General features: G+C 38.7%; 1 protein-coding gene across 4 annotated transcripts in view; it reads right to left on the reverse strand.

Annotated features, from left to right (window-relative positions):
- Positions 1–15,469, reverse strand: part of PIK3C2G (phosphatidylinositol-4-phosphate 3-kinase catalytic subunit type 2 gamma) — a 669,174-nt gene that overhangs the window by 389,647 nt on the left and 264,058 nt on the right. For all 4 annotated transcript variants that reach the window (XM_061417725.1, XM_061417726.1, XM_061417724.1 and 1 more), the window contains 2 exons: positions 7,360–7,462; positions 2,323–2,393 (listed from right to left, as the gene is read on the reverse strand). In XM_061417725.1, coding sequence (XP_061273709.1) covers positions 2,323–2,393; positions 7,360–7,462 — 174 coding nt within the window. The remainder of the gene's footprint in view (positions 1–2,322; positions 2,394–7,359; positions 7,463–15,469) is intronic.

Here is a 15,469-nt window from a genome sequence, read left to right on the forward strand (position 1 = left end):
GGCCTTCCAGGCTCCTCTGTCCTTGGGATTCTCCAGGCAAGAATACTGAAGGGAGTTGCCATTCCTTTTTCTGAGGGATCTTCCCCACCCAGGGATATAAGGCTATGCTGCTGCTGCTAAGTCGCTTCAGTCGTGTCCAACTCTGTGCGACCCCATAGACGACAGCCCACCAGGCTCCCTCGTCCCTGGGATTCTCCAGGCAAGAACACTGGAGTGGGTTGCCATTTCCTTCTCCAATGCATAAAAGTGAGAAGCAAAAGTGAAGTCGCTCAGTCGTGTCCGACTCAGCGATCCCATGCACTGCAGCCCACCAGGCTCCTCCATCCATGGGATTTTCCAGGCAAGAGTACTGGAGTGGGGTGCCATTGCCTTCTCCGAAGATCACAAAAAATCAGGGAAATATGACACCACCCAAAGAATACAGTAGACTTCCGGCAACTGACCCCAAAGAAATGGAGATAAAAGAATTGTCTGATTAAAGCACTCAAAATAATTGTTCTAAAGATGCTCAGAGAACCAAAAGGGAACACAGAAAAAGAATTTAGTGAATTTAGCATAACAATGCAAGAAACAAAATGAGAAATTCAGCAAAGAGAAAACACAAGAGTCAGATAGAAATGTTTGCGCTAAAGCATACAAGACTGAGCCGAAGAATTTGATAAACTTCCAAGCAGAAGACTCCTTAAACTTAAAGACAGATTTCTTGAAATCACCCAGTCAGAAGAACAACAAAAAGAAGAAAGGGAATGAAGAAATGTTGTCTGTCAACTACACTTCAATTAAAAACTACTGACAATGAAAAGTTAGTGAATAAATCCTATGGGTCTCACAGTCAGTTCAGTCACTCAGTTGTGTCTGACTCTTTGTGACCCCATGGACTGCAGCATGTCAGTCCTGCATGCAGTTGTCATCACCAACTCCTGGTGCTTGCTCAAACTCATGTCCATCGATTGGGCGATGCCATCCAAACATCTCATCCTCTATCATCCCCTTCTTCTCCTGCCTTCAACCTTTCCTCGCACAGGGTCTTTTCCAAAGAGTCACAGGCTCCTTTTGTTTCCCTGTGCCCCAGGTAGCCTCCACCTACAAGTCACAGCCCTCCACCAAACAGTTCAGAACAAATATCTGACTCCCAGGGATTCCAGACTTTTTGAAGAATTTGTCCAATTTGATGTTTCTCTCTGCATTTGTTGATGTGGTAGTTGTTGTCTTATAAATTTATTTTGAAACACAACCTTTGATTTAATACACCATTTTGATGGGGACCTATCTGAAGCATATAATTAGTAATACAATAATAATTTAGATTAAGTGATATCAAAAGTCCTCCTTGTTTTACCCATTCTATGATTTTATGGTATGAGGCTGAATACTGGGGGGAAAGAGAAAGACATGATATTTTAATGAAAGAATGTAGCCTTTGCAAATTGCAGACAGCATTAGTCTCACTCTTTCTACTAACAAACTGAGTGATCGGCCCTAGATAAGTTATTTAACCTTCCAGAAGCTCAGTTTCCTTGATTCCGAAGTAAGGTAGTATGTATTGTTATGAGGTTAAAGGGAGAATTAGATGAGATAATGTATGCAAAATGTACTAGAACTCCAGGAAGTGATAGCTATTATTAATAGTCACTAAAACAATTTTAACTCACTTTTATATCAGGCTGTGCTTTAGAGAATTTATGACACATACCTCCCACACTCCATTTTTTGCTCATTTAGCTCAGAACAACTTTAATTCCTGATAAACTCACCCTGTAGCACTGATACCTTCTCCCAGGTTAGCTTTTTGATATGTCTATTCTTTCAAATAATACATGCATATGTTGAGATATCAGACTCAATTAGGATATGCTCATTTGCTGTCACTTGAGTTTTCCAATTTGAATTCACTCTCCTTTGTTTATAATGTACCAATTATTTTCAAGGAGTTCCAGAAAGGAATTTAAAGCAGGAGATAGTGATTTTCAGTGTATGGAAATTCAGTGATACAAAGAGCTTAGTGACACATGCACAATCAAATTTACCAAATGAATGAGGGAAAAAAATCCTCGAAAATCTAATAACTGGTAGCAGAGAGATTTTTAAATGAATGTTAGATTGTTCTGGAAGGTGTTAGCAGCTCTTCAAATGTATCTGAATAGCTGTGAAGAATAGATAATTATTAACAGAATTTGCCAAAGGGAGATATCTATTAAAAGTACAATAGCTTCCACAGTATTAGTGAAAGGATAGTTTATACAATCAACTGAAAAATATTGTGATTTGGCACTTGAGAAATCAGTCAGAAAGTAGTCTTAGAACAGAAATGAAATGTCTTACCTGGATACTTTCCAGATATGCATAAATTCTAGAAGTTGGTTCAGATAAAACTGACTGTGGTCATCTTCATGCTGTAGATAGCAGGATATATTAATATTTATAGAGTGAAGAGGAATGAATCCCAGATAAAAATAGGTCCGTAACTTCCTGCTGTCATTTTATTCACCTCTTTTGATAACCCTCATTTATCATTTTAATATTTTGTTTTAAAGACCTTAGAAGACACTTCTTAACTGTAGAAGCATTCTTTTAAAAAGTAAAGTGGAAAGCTGCTCTTTGGTTGAGGATAAACCCCAAGGACAGTTGAAAAGCATCACGCCACTGCCAAGGTCAAATACAAATTTATCCCAGGAGGAAGGCAATTTTGACACCAGTTCTCCCATGTACGTGTACGTTTTCTTTACATTTAGGCCTTGGATCCATGGCAGCATAAGACTTGACAGCTTGCCACATTGGCCAGCAGACACAGAACGGAATCCTCCATTTTTCAGATTTTCCATATCTTGCCACTAAACCGTCAGGGTAAGAGAACTTCCCGTCTCATGAACATTGAGTTATGCTAATGAAAGACAACTACTGATAGGTATAAATTGCAGGAGTTATCAGATGGCATTGTATTTTTCTCCCAAGATGAGCGGAAACTACTCATCTTAAAATAGCAGCCCCCTGATCCACATCTCTGCATTCACACAGACACACTCTCATCTTAACTCCTTGATCAACTCTTCTAAAATGGGCGCCTATGAAAACCCTATGCAGGTCTGCAGAGGAAGCAAATATACCCCATCCTCTTTGCACTTTTTCATCACCCAGAGCCGTTAAGTTTTACAGCCCAGTGAGTCCCTTAGTGCCTGGAGTGCATATAATCTTGTATGTCAGTATGCACACAATCTAATTTTAAAACTGCCTGTTAGAGTTTCTGACAGAAAACATCAGAAGGAAAACCTTTACATGGCTTAAGGTCAACGGTAAATCAATTTTTATATTGGGTTGTTTTGTGAGGAAGAGGGAGGAAGCTAAGTAACATGGAAAGAATAAGGTCACTGCTATAAAAAAGGAAGGCTTTGTATTATTAGAAATGCTAAGGAACTTGGCAACATGAGGCTTACTGTATAGGAATTTACATCCAAGGTCTCTGGTTGATGAAATCTAAAAGTGTGATAGTGATTGAGACAATTTCTTTTTCTGCAGTAGATAAAGCTAAAGTTCAGGCATGGAAAGGACAGTAAAAGTGAAGGGAAAAAGAAATTTAAAGTCAAAATATAATAAGATTTGAACTGTAATGTTTGACATTTGCCTTATTTCAGAGACTTCCCTGGTGGCTCAGTTGTAAAGAATCAACCTGCAATGCAGGAGACATGGGAGATGCGGGTTTGATCCCTGGGTCAGGAAAATCCCCTGGAGGAGGAAATGGCAACCCAGTCCAGCATTCTTGCTAGGGAAAGCCCATGGACAGAGGAGCCTGGGGAGCTACAGTCCATAGGGTTGCAAAGAGTTGGACATGACTGAGCACACATGCACTTATTTTAGAAGTTAAAACCAAAGCAGCATGTAAATAATATGACATATTTGCATCTTTCGGTATAGCATAATCATATTCATTTAAAAGCTACTTTACTTGTCTTCCAGAGATACTTTTTGGGGCAGGGGAATTGTCCTTTTTCATACAGTCACTTAAAAGAAAAAAAAAATTATCTAAAGGATCTCAAAGAGTTGGAGGGAAGTTTGAGCACGTATCCTTGGAATGTATTGTGCAATTTACTTTTCTCCAAAGCTGAAAGCCATACCTTTGTTTTAGTAAAAACACTAAGGTATTTTTGTTCCATTTTTTCATACAGAAATCTATTGCTTTAAATATTCTATGAAAGCTTCCTTGAGCTATAAGGAAATCTTAATTTTATGATTAATGTCTACAACGTTGGCAATACTTTTGATCAAACCCAAAAGATGTAAAGGAAGAAAATTAAAAAAAAAGTTTCAGACATTCGTGTCATTTTTAATAAAGACAGGAATTTTAAAATTTTGAAATCTAGGACGATTTCTAAAGAATATCAACCTGTTTTGTGAATAATCTCTTGGAACATGAATTAAATCATCATATATCAATATAATAGGAGTCAGTTTAAAATAAGAAAGCCATCATCTAAGTTGAATTGAGCTTTGTAATGCTTTTTACACTGAAAATAAACTCTGAAATATCTCCTGAACAGTGTTGGTGTCAGTAAACTTAATAAAATGATAGTGATCATTATAGTTCCAATATTACATAGAAACAATATTGTCAAGCCACTTTTATGTTAAGTAGAAATAAAATTTAATTATTCACAATGTTTAGCATACAGCTGAAATTATGAAAATCATAGAGAATTTTGAGATAGAAGACCATTCACCATTCCTTTAGCATAAGTTTATAAAAGAAAAAGAATCATGGGCCATTTATTTTAAATATAGCCATTCAGACCATGAAGAAGGGTTGCAAACTGTTAAACTGTTTCAGTTATATCCAGTTATATTAAATTAATTAACATGCTTATCTAGTCCTGAAAGAAGATTTTATAAAACCAGGCAATTAGTTTTTATTTTCTTCAACTATAAGACTTTCAAGTGAAATTATAATCTAACCTACCTCATGGGTAATAAAAGTTCATAACAAAAAGTGTGATATATCAGAGTGCAACATATGCATCATGTTGACATAACACACCAGTGTCCAGACTCTAATATTTTCAATATCATGAGTAAGTTTTTGAAATTTATGAATGTCTTAACTAACGTTAGGGTGATCTAATGTTTAAGACTTTGCCTTCCAATGCAGGGGATGTCGATTTGATCCCTGATTGGAGAGCTAAGAGCCCACATGACTTGTGACCAAAAAACTGAAGAAACAAAAGTAATGCTGTAACAAATTCAATAAAGTCTTTAAAAATGGTCCACATCAAAAAAATCTTTAGGACTTTCCTAGTGGCTCAGCGGTAAAGAATCCGCATGCCAGTGCAGGAGATGGAGATTTGATCCCTGAACTGGGAAGATCCTCCACACCACAGAGCAACTAAGCCCATGCCCCACAATTACTGAGCCTGTGCTCTAGAGCCTGGGAGCCACAACTGCTGAAGCTGTAATGCCCGAGAGTGCGTGCTCTGGATAATGAGAAGCCTGTGCACCAAAACTAGGGAGTAGCACCCACTTGCCACAGCCGGAGAAAAGCCCACGCAGCAGTGAAAACCCAGCACAACCAAAAATAAATAAATAATATTATTTTTAACAGTTTTAAAAAAGACTACAATATCATATAGTCTAACACGCTATAGTTTTTGCTTTGGTGCTGTTATGAATTGATACATGTACAGCACTAATAACAGTGCCTGACACCTAATATATACTTAATGCGGTTAATTATCATTAAATACCCTGTCATGGCCCAGGCTTTGGGATATGTGGATACAGCTGTGGAAAACAAAACAAAGCCAAAAAAACATAAAGGTAGAATTTTGACTAATTGCTCTGACACCCACATCTAAAACATTTGAATATAGTCCGTAAATTCTCAGTGGAGACTCACTGACTGGTCTCTGCTTACTAGTTCCATGAATGTGACCTAAGAAAGGTCATGAGCTCCTTGGGATTCAGTGTCCTTATTGACACATGGAATTGTAAGTGGTATATGTAATGTAAATGTTAAAGTTTCAGATATAAAATATGTGTTCAGTACATATTATATCAAAGTAGTGGAGTTATATGCATTTAAGAATAAACCTTGGGGCTTCCCTTGTGGCTCAGATGGTAAAGCATCTGCCTACAATGCAGGAGACTCTGGTTCGATCCCTGGGTTGGGAAGTTCCCTTGGAGAAGGAAATGCCAACCCACTCCAGTATTTTTGCCTGGAAAATCCCATGGATGGAGGAGCCCAGTAGGCTATAGTCCATGGGGTCGCAAAGAGTCAGACACGACTGAGCGACTTCACTTCACTTCACTTCAAGAATAAACCTTAATTTACATGAAACTGAAATATTAGTGATTTGTGAATTACTACCAGTGACATTCTTTTTAGCAATTATTCAGCTTCTAAATAAGAGTAGGAGTTAGAATTATACATTTTCTCCTCCCCCTGTTGAAATGAAGTATGATAATTTCAGCTTTTTCATCAAAACCAAGGACAATTTGAAGATACTTATGTATTAATATTAAGGGTATTAGTTACTTTATAATGCTTATTTGTGGAGATTTCAATGCATAGCCCTGGAGCCGTCAATGCCGTCTGAGTTGGGTATGAATTCCAAAAGATATTTCTAAACAACTCTCTTTTGGCCTCATTATGTTATGTTCCACATAGATATACTGCAAACTAATGCACTACCTGCCACTTTTTATGATGAAGCACCCCAAACTAGAAACAAAAGTCATGCCTTGGAAATCTGTTATCTGAGGTAGATGACAGGGTGATGGGAGTTTTGCTTGAAGCAGGTAATTGGAAGATTCCATAGATAAAAACTGCTAAAATATCAAAGTTTACTGCATATTGTGCAATTTGGGTTTGATGTAACTCAAGACATCACACAGGGAATAAAATTTATATCTAACAGCATGAAGCTGTCACTAAAGCACAGTAATTCCTTTCTAAGGAGTTTTATTATATATATTATAAATATTAATCTGTCCTGATTTAAACTGTGTTGATATCACCATTGTCTTCAAATAGAGCAAGAGTTGTGTTATTTTGCTTCCTTCAATGGTTTCCCCATCACATTTTCTGTCCCATTCATTTACTGGTGGATTCTTGTATGAATATGATAACATTAATAAGTTACTCATAAATGACTTTTCAAGAGACCACTTGATTTATTATACTGAGGTTGCAGTATGCTGTACATATAATTGCTTTAGTCCAAATTGTTAATAGACATATATTTCATTATGTTTAAGTAAATATACTCAAATATTAAGCCATGTAATCCCAAAATGGCAACAATCCATAAGGATGGGAACACTGTCCTTAAAGAACCCATTTGCTAACTGATGCCAGTGCTAAGAAAGTCTCACCTTTCGAGATAATGTTCCTGGAGTGTCTCTCTTTTTCTGTAGATGAAGTTGAATAACAGATTTATTTTTCTGAAATACTCTGTGGCTTCCCAAATAGTGATCACTGAAAGAGAAAAAAAAATGAACATAATTATTCTCTTACTATTCCCCCAGTGTATGTTTTCCTCCCTGACTCTATGTAATTTTATTTTAAGAACTTACTCTGATAAAAGTTTAAATATATCTGTAGTTTTCTGTCTTTCTACCTCTCTATCATGGTTTTCCAGGTGGCTCAGTGGTAAAGAATCTGCCTGCCAATGTAGGAGACATGGGTTTGATTCCTGGGTCAGAAAGATCCCTCCTGGAGGAGGAAATGGCAGCCCACTCCAGTATTCTTGCTTGGTAACTCCCTGGACAGAAGAGCCTGGCTACAGTTCATAGAATTGCAAGGAGTAGGACACTGGAATGACTGTGCCTTAACTATCTGTCTATCTGTCTATCTGTCTCTCTATACGTCTATATCTCTATAGACGTATAGAGACATGTCTCCTCATATTCAGTTTTAAAGACAAGATATACTTATTTGCAAATTCATTGTTAGAAAAAATGACTAGACACCTTTAGAATGGATATGATAAAGAATCCATATTCAGAGTTAGTTTTATCCGGCCATCTCAAAGCTGACCACAGCATGCTTCTGGGAGGTCTAACTGATGCCACAAAATGTATGAGGGGATCACTGTAACAAGAAGCAGAGTCGTGTGGTAGGAATATCACAAGTTTAGAGACAGATGTACTAGCTCCTTGACCTTAGGCCAGTTAAACTATCTGAAACACAATATTTTTGTTTTAGAGTTGGGATATTAATGTCTATGTCAAAGGCTTGACAAGCAGATTAAATAAAAAATATTACACATTTCAGACATTTTTAATGATGTATTTTGTTTTCCTCCCTTCCTTGCTTCCTTCCTTCCATCCTTCCTTCCTCTCTCTCTCTCTCTCTCTCTCTCTCTCTCTAAATATTTCCTAATCATAGGTGAAATAATGAACAAAACAACCTATTGCTATCCATCAGTTCATTCAGTTGCTCAGTCGTCTCCAACTCGTATAGGGCTCTTATATTGTTCCTTGGATTGTTTCTACTGTGAATTTAGACATAAGACATGGCCAGTGTATTCCCTGAGTTTCTGGAATCATTGATTTCTGCCTTCCTCCAAGGGCTATTCTCATATTCTATCACATATACTCAGGTTCCTCTTTTCAATTCCTCCAACCCCAACTCTTTTTTTTTTTTTTCATGTTTCAGTTCAGTTCGGTTCAGTCGCTCAGTGGTGTCCCACTCTTTGCAACCCCATGAATCGCAGCATGCCAGGCCTTCCTGTCCATCACCAACTCCCGGAGTTCACTCAGACTCATGTCCATCGAGTCAGTGATATCATCCAGCCATCTCATCCTCTGTCGTCCCCTTCTCCTCCTGCCCCCAGTCCCTCCCAGCATTAGAGTCTTTTCCAATGAGTCAACTCTTCGCATGAGGTGGCCAAAGTACTGGAGTTTCAGCTTCAGCATCATTCCCTCCAAAGAAATCCCAGAGCTGACCTCCTACCAAGGGACTCTCAAGAGTCTTATCCAACACCGCAGTTCAAAAGCATCAATTCTTCAGCACTCATCTTCCTTCACAGTCCAACTCTCACATCATACATGACCACTGGAAAAACCATAGCCTTGACTAGACAGACCTTTGCTGGCAAAGTAATGTCTCTGCTTTTCAATATACTATCTAGGTTGGTCATAACTTTTCTTCCAAGGAGTAAGCGTCTTTTAATTTCATGGCTGCAGTCACCATCTGCAGTGATTTTGGACCCCTCCACAAATAAAGTATGTCACTGTTTCCACTGTTTCCCTATCTATTTCATGCTTAGAGTTCTGAAATTCCTCTGAAGTTCCTCTTCCTATTTTGGGAACCACTTTAAGAGTGGTGACCCATCTTGCTTTCAAAGCTTCCTTTCCTCAGTATGTTGAAGTCTGGACCCTGGATCCCAGTGCAGTGAATTCAGCCTCAGATATGGCTACTGCTTTCTTGAACTGCCTATTTCACCCACTTGTATATATGTCCCAGAGAAGCAATGGCACCCCACTCCAGTACTCTTGCCTGGAAAATCCCATGGACAGAGGAACCTGGTGGGCTTCAGTCCATGGGGTCGCAAAGAGTGGGACACGACTGAGCAACTTCACTTTCCCTTTTCACTTTAATGCATTGTAGAAGGAAATGGCAACCCACTCCAGTGTTCTTGCCTTGAGAATCCCAGGGATGGGGTAGCCTGATGGGCTGCTGTCTATGGGGTCTCACAGAGTCGGACACGACTGAAGCGACTTAGCAGTACATACGTCCCTCACTAGGGTTGCCAGAGAAAATAGATGACCAATAAACATGAATTTCAGATAACAATGAATAAACATTTTTAGTCTAAGTATGTTTCAAACATACACTAAGAAAAATGGAAATTTTTGAAATTCGAATTTAACTGAAAATTCTGTATATTATTTGCTAAATGTGTCAGTTCAACCCCCTTCTAAAAGTCAGCCCTAGTTCTTCCCTTATCTTTGCCTCAAGTGTGGTGAGGAGAGGGGTAAGATCTGGGTAATTTTCAGATTTTGGGAGGAATTTTTTTCCCCTATAAATTTTCTTTTGTTTTTAAAAAAGTTATGTTATAGGAATATATTCTCAGGGAAAACATTTGAATTATACTAAATTGTGCACAATAAAAAAGACCTTAAAATTATCCTCTTTCCTTTTGTCCAAAGCAATAGTTAACAAGAGTTTATTGCACTTAAAAAAAAAAGAAAGAAAATAGGCTGAGATAAATGATCAAGCACACATACATTTATGTTAAAAATAAGATCATTTTTATTTTAGCTGGGTCTCTAACTTGTAGCTAAATTTTTTTAATTTATTTTTGGACTCTGCCTTTTTTGTTTCTGGCATGTCGCATGGTACTCAGGATCTTAATTTCCCAATCTGGGAATCAAACTCATGCCCCCTGCAGTGGAAGCACAGAGTACCAAGCAATGGAACGTCAAGGAATTCCTGAGACTTTGCTTCTTGATCAGAAAATTTAAACTATTCTATTCATAGCAATACCATCTACTGTGTTATTATAGGTTTATATTAAACATATTTGTTTTAAAATTTTTCCCATTATTCTTTGGGATTATTTGAACCCTGAGTCTCTTTTCCCTCTATCTTTAGAGGCTTAGAAGACATAAATAATTTTAATCTTCTACTGGTTATCTATTTTTTTAGTAATACGTATCTTAAATCTTTTCCACTTCAACATCAATTTAATCATTATTTATATCACATTCTCAAATAAATCTTTGAGCTTAATATGACTTCATTTCTATTTCATAATATACAGTTGCCCAAGAAGAGATAATTTCAATTTTTTTCCAGATTATTTTATAATTTACTGGATGCAATAAAAATATAGTAGATCAGTTGATCCAAAAAGTTAGAAATGGGAATTATAAAAAAGATAATACAGTTTATTTTTAAACTAAAAATAGTTAAATAGCCTCTCAGTAACCAAAGTCTTGATGCTAGAATAAAGTTGGTGATATAGGATGAAGCATCTGTTGATTACAATTTTGTGTCTTTTGGCATAAAACAAATCTATAATTATCTTTAATTTTCAGCTCCAGCTTCCAACTTGAATGGAGAATTGATTTAGATTCCTGTGCTTATTATTATAATCTTTTGAAGTTGTTTTCTCCACACTTAATTCAGTAGTAGTGGTTTTAATGATCTATCTGGAATGTATTTGTTGAGTAAAGAGGGATTTACAGATCCAATTTTAGACATTTTTATCAATATAACAACAATTTGCCCAAATATTCTTAAATTAACAAGGACATTTTTTTTTCATCTCTGACCTTTTGTATTTAACACATGAACAATTTTCATAAATATCCAATGTTTCTGTACTCTAAATACTTCATGAATCCATATATTTATTCCTGTCCAGTACCAAATTGCTTCAATTATTTAATTTTCTATCATATTTTGAAGTTTGGAAATAAGGCACAACCCTGCGTCCAAGCAGTGGCGGCTGCGCCAGAGGGCCTAGAGGAGCTACTCCACGTTCAAGGTCAAGACAGGCGGCTGTGAGGAGATAGCCCTCATCCAAGGTAAGGACAGCAGCTGTGCTTTGGTGGAGCAGCCATGAAGAGATACACCATGTCCAAGGTAAGAGAAACCTAAGTAAGATGATAGGTGTTGCGAGAGGGCACCAGAGGGCAGACACACTGAAACCATAATCACAGAAAACTAGCCAATCTGATCACACAAACCACAGCCTTGATTAACTCAATGAAACTAAGCCATGCCATGTGGGGCCACCCAAGATGGGAGGGTCATGGTGGAGAGGTCTGACAGAATGTGTTCCACTGGAGAAGGGAATAGAAAACCACTTCAGTATTCTTGCCTTGAAAACCCCATGAACAGTATGAAAAGGCAAAGAGATAGGACACTGAGAGATGAACTCCCCAGGTCGGTAGGTGCCCAATGTGCTACTGGAGATCAGTGGAGAAATAACTCCAGAAAGAATGAAGGGATGGAACCAAAGCAAAAACAACACCCAGTTGTGGATGAGACTGGTGATAGAAGCAAGGTTCAATGCTGTAAAGAGCAATATTGCATAGGAACCTGGAATGTTAGGCCCATGAGTCAAGGCAAATTGGAAGTGTTCAAACAGGAGATGGCAAGAGTGAATGTCGACATTCTAGGAATCAGCGAACTAAAATGGACCGGAATGGGTGAATTTAACTCAGATAACCGTTATATCTACTACAGTGGCCAGGAATCCCTTAGAAGAAATGGAGTAGCCATCATAGTCAACAAAAGAGTCTGAAATGCAGTTCAGTTCAGTTCAGTCACTCAGTCGAGTGTGACTCTGCGACCCCATGAATCGCAGCACGCCAGGGCTCCCTGTCCATCACCAACTCCCGGAGTTCACTCAGACTCACGTCCATCGAGTCAGCAATGCCATCCAGCCATCTCATCCTCTGTGGCCCCCTTCTCCTCCTGCGCCCAATCCCTCCCAGCATCAGAGTCTTTTCCAATGAGTCAACTCTTCGCATGAGGTGGCCAAAGTACTGAAATGCAGTACTTGGATGCAATCTCAAAAACGTCAGAGTTATCTCTGTTTGTTTCCAAGGCAAACCATTCAATATCGCGGTAATCCACGCCTATGCCCCAACCAGTAATGCTGAAGAAGCTGAAGTTGAACGATTCTATGAAGATCTACAGGACCTTTTAGAACTAATACCCAAAAAAGATGTCCTTTTCATTATAGGGGACTGGAATGCAAAAGTAGGAAGTCAAGAAACACCTGGAGTAACAGACAAATTTAGCCTTGGAGTACGGAATGAAGCAGGGCAAAGGCTAATAGAGTTTTGCCATAAGAATGCACTGGTCAAAAGAGACACTGATGTATGGAACAGTCTTATGGACTCTGTGGGAGAGGGAGAGGGTGGGAAGATTTGGGAAAATGGCATTGAAACATGTAAAATATCATGTATGAAAAGAGATGCCAGTCCGGGTTCAATGCACAATACTGGATGCTTGGGGCTAGTGCACTGGGACGACCCAGAGGGATGGTATGGGAAGGGAGGTGGGAGGAGGGTTCAGGATGGGGAGCACATGTATACCTGTGATGGATTCATTTTGATATTTGGCAAAACTAATACAATTATGTAAAATTTAAAAATAAAATAAAATAAAAAAAAGAATGCACTGGTCATAACAAACACCCTCTTCCAACAACACGAGAAAAGACTCTACACATGGACATCACCAGATGGTCAACACCGAAATCAGATTGATTATATTCTTTGGAGCCAAAGATGGAGAAGCTCTATACAGTCAGCAAAAACAAGACCAGGAGCTGACTGTGGCTCAGATCATGAACTCCTTATTGCCAAATTCAGACTTAAATTGAAGAAAGTGGGAAAACAACTAGACCATTCAATTCAGTTCGGTTCAGTTCAGTCGCTCAGTCGTGTCCTACTCCTTGCGACCCCATGAATCAGCATGTCAGGCCTCCCTGTCCATCACCAACTCCCAGAGTTCACTCAGACTCATGTCCATTGAGTCAATGATGCCATCCAGCCATCTCAGCCTCTGTGGTTCCCTTCTTCTCCTGCCCCCAATCCCTCCCAGCATCAGAGTCTTTTCCAATGAGTCAACTCTTCGCATGAGGTGGCCAAAGTACTGGAGTTTCAGCTTTAGCATCATTCCTTCCAAAGAAATCCCATGACTGATCTCCTTCAGAATGGACTGGTTGGATCTCCTTACAGTCCAAGGGACTCTCAAGAGTCTTCTCCAACACCACAGTTCAAAAGCATCAATTCTTCAGCGCTCAGTCTTCTTCACAGTCCAACTCACACATCCATACACGACCACAGGAAAAACCATAGCCTTGACTAGACAGACCTTTGCTGGCAAAGTAATGTCTCTGCTTTTCAATATGTTATCTAGGTTGGCCATAACTTTTCTTCCAAGGAGTAGCATCTTTTACTTTCATGGCTGCACTCACCATTCAGATATGACCTAAATCAAATCCCTTATGATAATACAGTGGAAATGAGAAATAGCCTTAAGGGACTAGACCTGATAGACTGCCTGATGAATTATGGAGGGAGGTTCGTGACATTGTACAGGAGACAGGGATCAAGACCATCCCCATGGAAAAGAAATGCAAAACAAGCAAAATGGCTATCTGAGGAGGCCTTACAAATAGCTGTGAAAAGAAGAGAAGCAAAAGCAAAGGAAAAAAGGAAAGATACAAGCATCTGAATGCAGAGTTCCAAAGAATAGCAAGGAGAGATAAGAAAGCCTTCCTCAACGATGAATATAAAGAAAAAGAGGAAAACAACAGAATAGGAAAGACTAGAGATCTCTTCAAGAAAATCAGAGATACCAAGGGAACATTTCATGCAAAGATGGGCTCGATAAAGGACAGAAATGGTATGGACCTAACAGAAGCAGAAGATATTAAGAAAAAGTGGCAAGAATAAACAAAAGAACTGTACAAAAAAGAGCTTCACGATCCAGATAATCACGATGGTGTGGTCACTCATATAGAGCCAGACATCCTGGAATGTGAAGTCAAGTGGGCCTTAGAAATCATCACTATGAACAAAGCTAGTGGATGTGATGGAATTCCAGTTGAGCTATTTCAAATCCTGAAGGATGATGTTGTGAAAGTGCTGCACTCAATATGCCAGCAAATTTGGAAAACTCAGCAGTGACCACAGGACTGGAAAAGGTCAGTTTTCATTCCGATTCCAAAGAAAGGCAATGCTAAGGAATGCTCAAACTACCTCACAATTGCACTCATCTCACATTCTAGTAAAGTAATGCTCAAAATTCTCGAAGCCAGGCTTCAGCAGTACATGAACTGTGAACTTCTAGATGTTCGAGCTGGTATTAGAAAAGGCAGAGTAACCAGAGATCAAATTGCTAACATCGGCTGGATCATTGAAAAAGCAAGAGAGTTCCACAAAAACATCTATTTCTGCTTTATTGACTAATTCCAAAGCCTTTGACTGTGTGGATCACAATAAACTGTGGAAAATTCTGAAAGAGATGGGAATACCAGACCACCTGACCTGCCTCTTGAGAAACCTGTATGCAGGTCAGGAAGCAACAGTTAAAACTGGACATGGAACAACAGACTGGTTCCAAATAGGAAAAGGAGTACGTCAAGGCTGTATATTGTCACCTGATTATTTAACTTCTATGCAGAGTACATCATGAGAAACGCTGGGCTGGAAGAAGCACAAGCTGGAATCAAGATTGCTGGGAGAAATATCAATCACCTCAGATATGCAGATGACACCACCCTTATGGCAGAAAGTGAAGAGGAACTAAAGAGCCTCTTGATGAAAGTGAAAGAGGAGAGTGAAAAATTTGGCTTAAAGCTCAACATTCAGAAAACAAAGATCATGGCATCTGATCCCATCACTTCATGGGAAATTGATGGGGAAACACTGGAAACAGTGTCAGACTTTTTTTATTTTTTGAGTCCCAAAATCACTGCAGATGGTGATTGCAGCTATGAAATGAAAAGAT

This window comes from Bos javanicus, chromosome 5, assembly GCF_032452875.1.
Source record: "Bos javanicus breed banteng chromosome 5, ARS-OSU_banteng_1.0, whole genome shotgun sequence".
Taxonomy (NCBI): domain Eukaryota; kingdom Metazoa; phylum Chordata; class Mammalia; order Artiodactyla; family Bovidae; genus Bos; species Bos javanicus.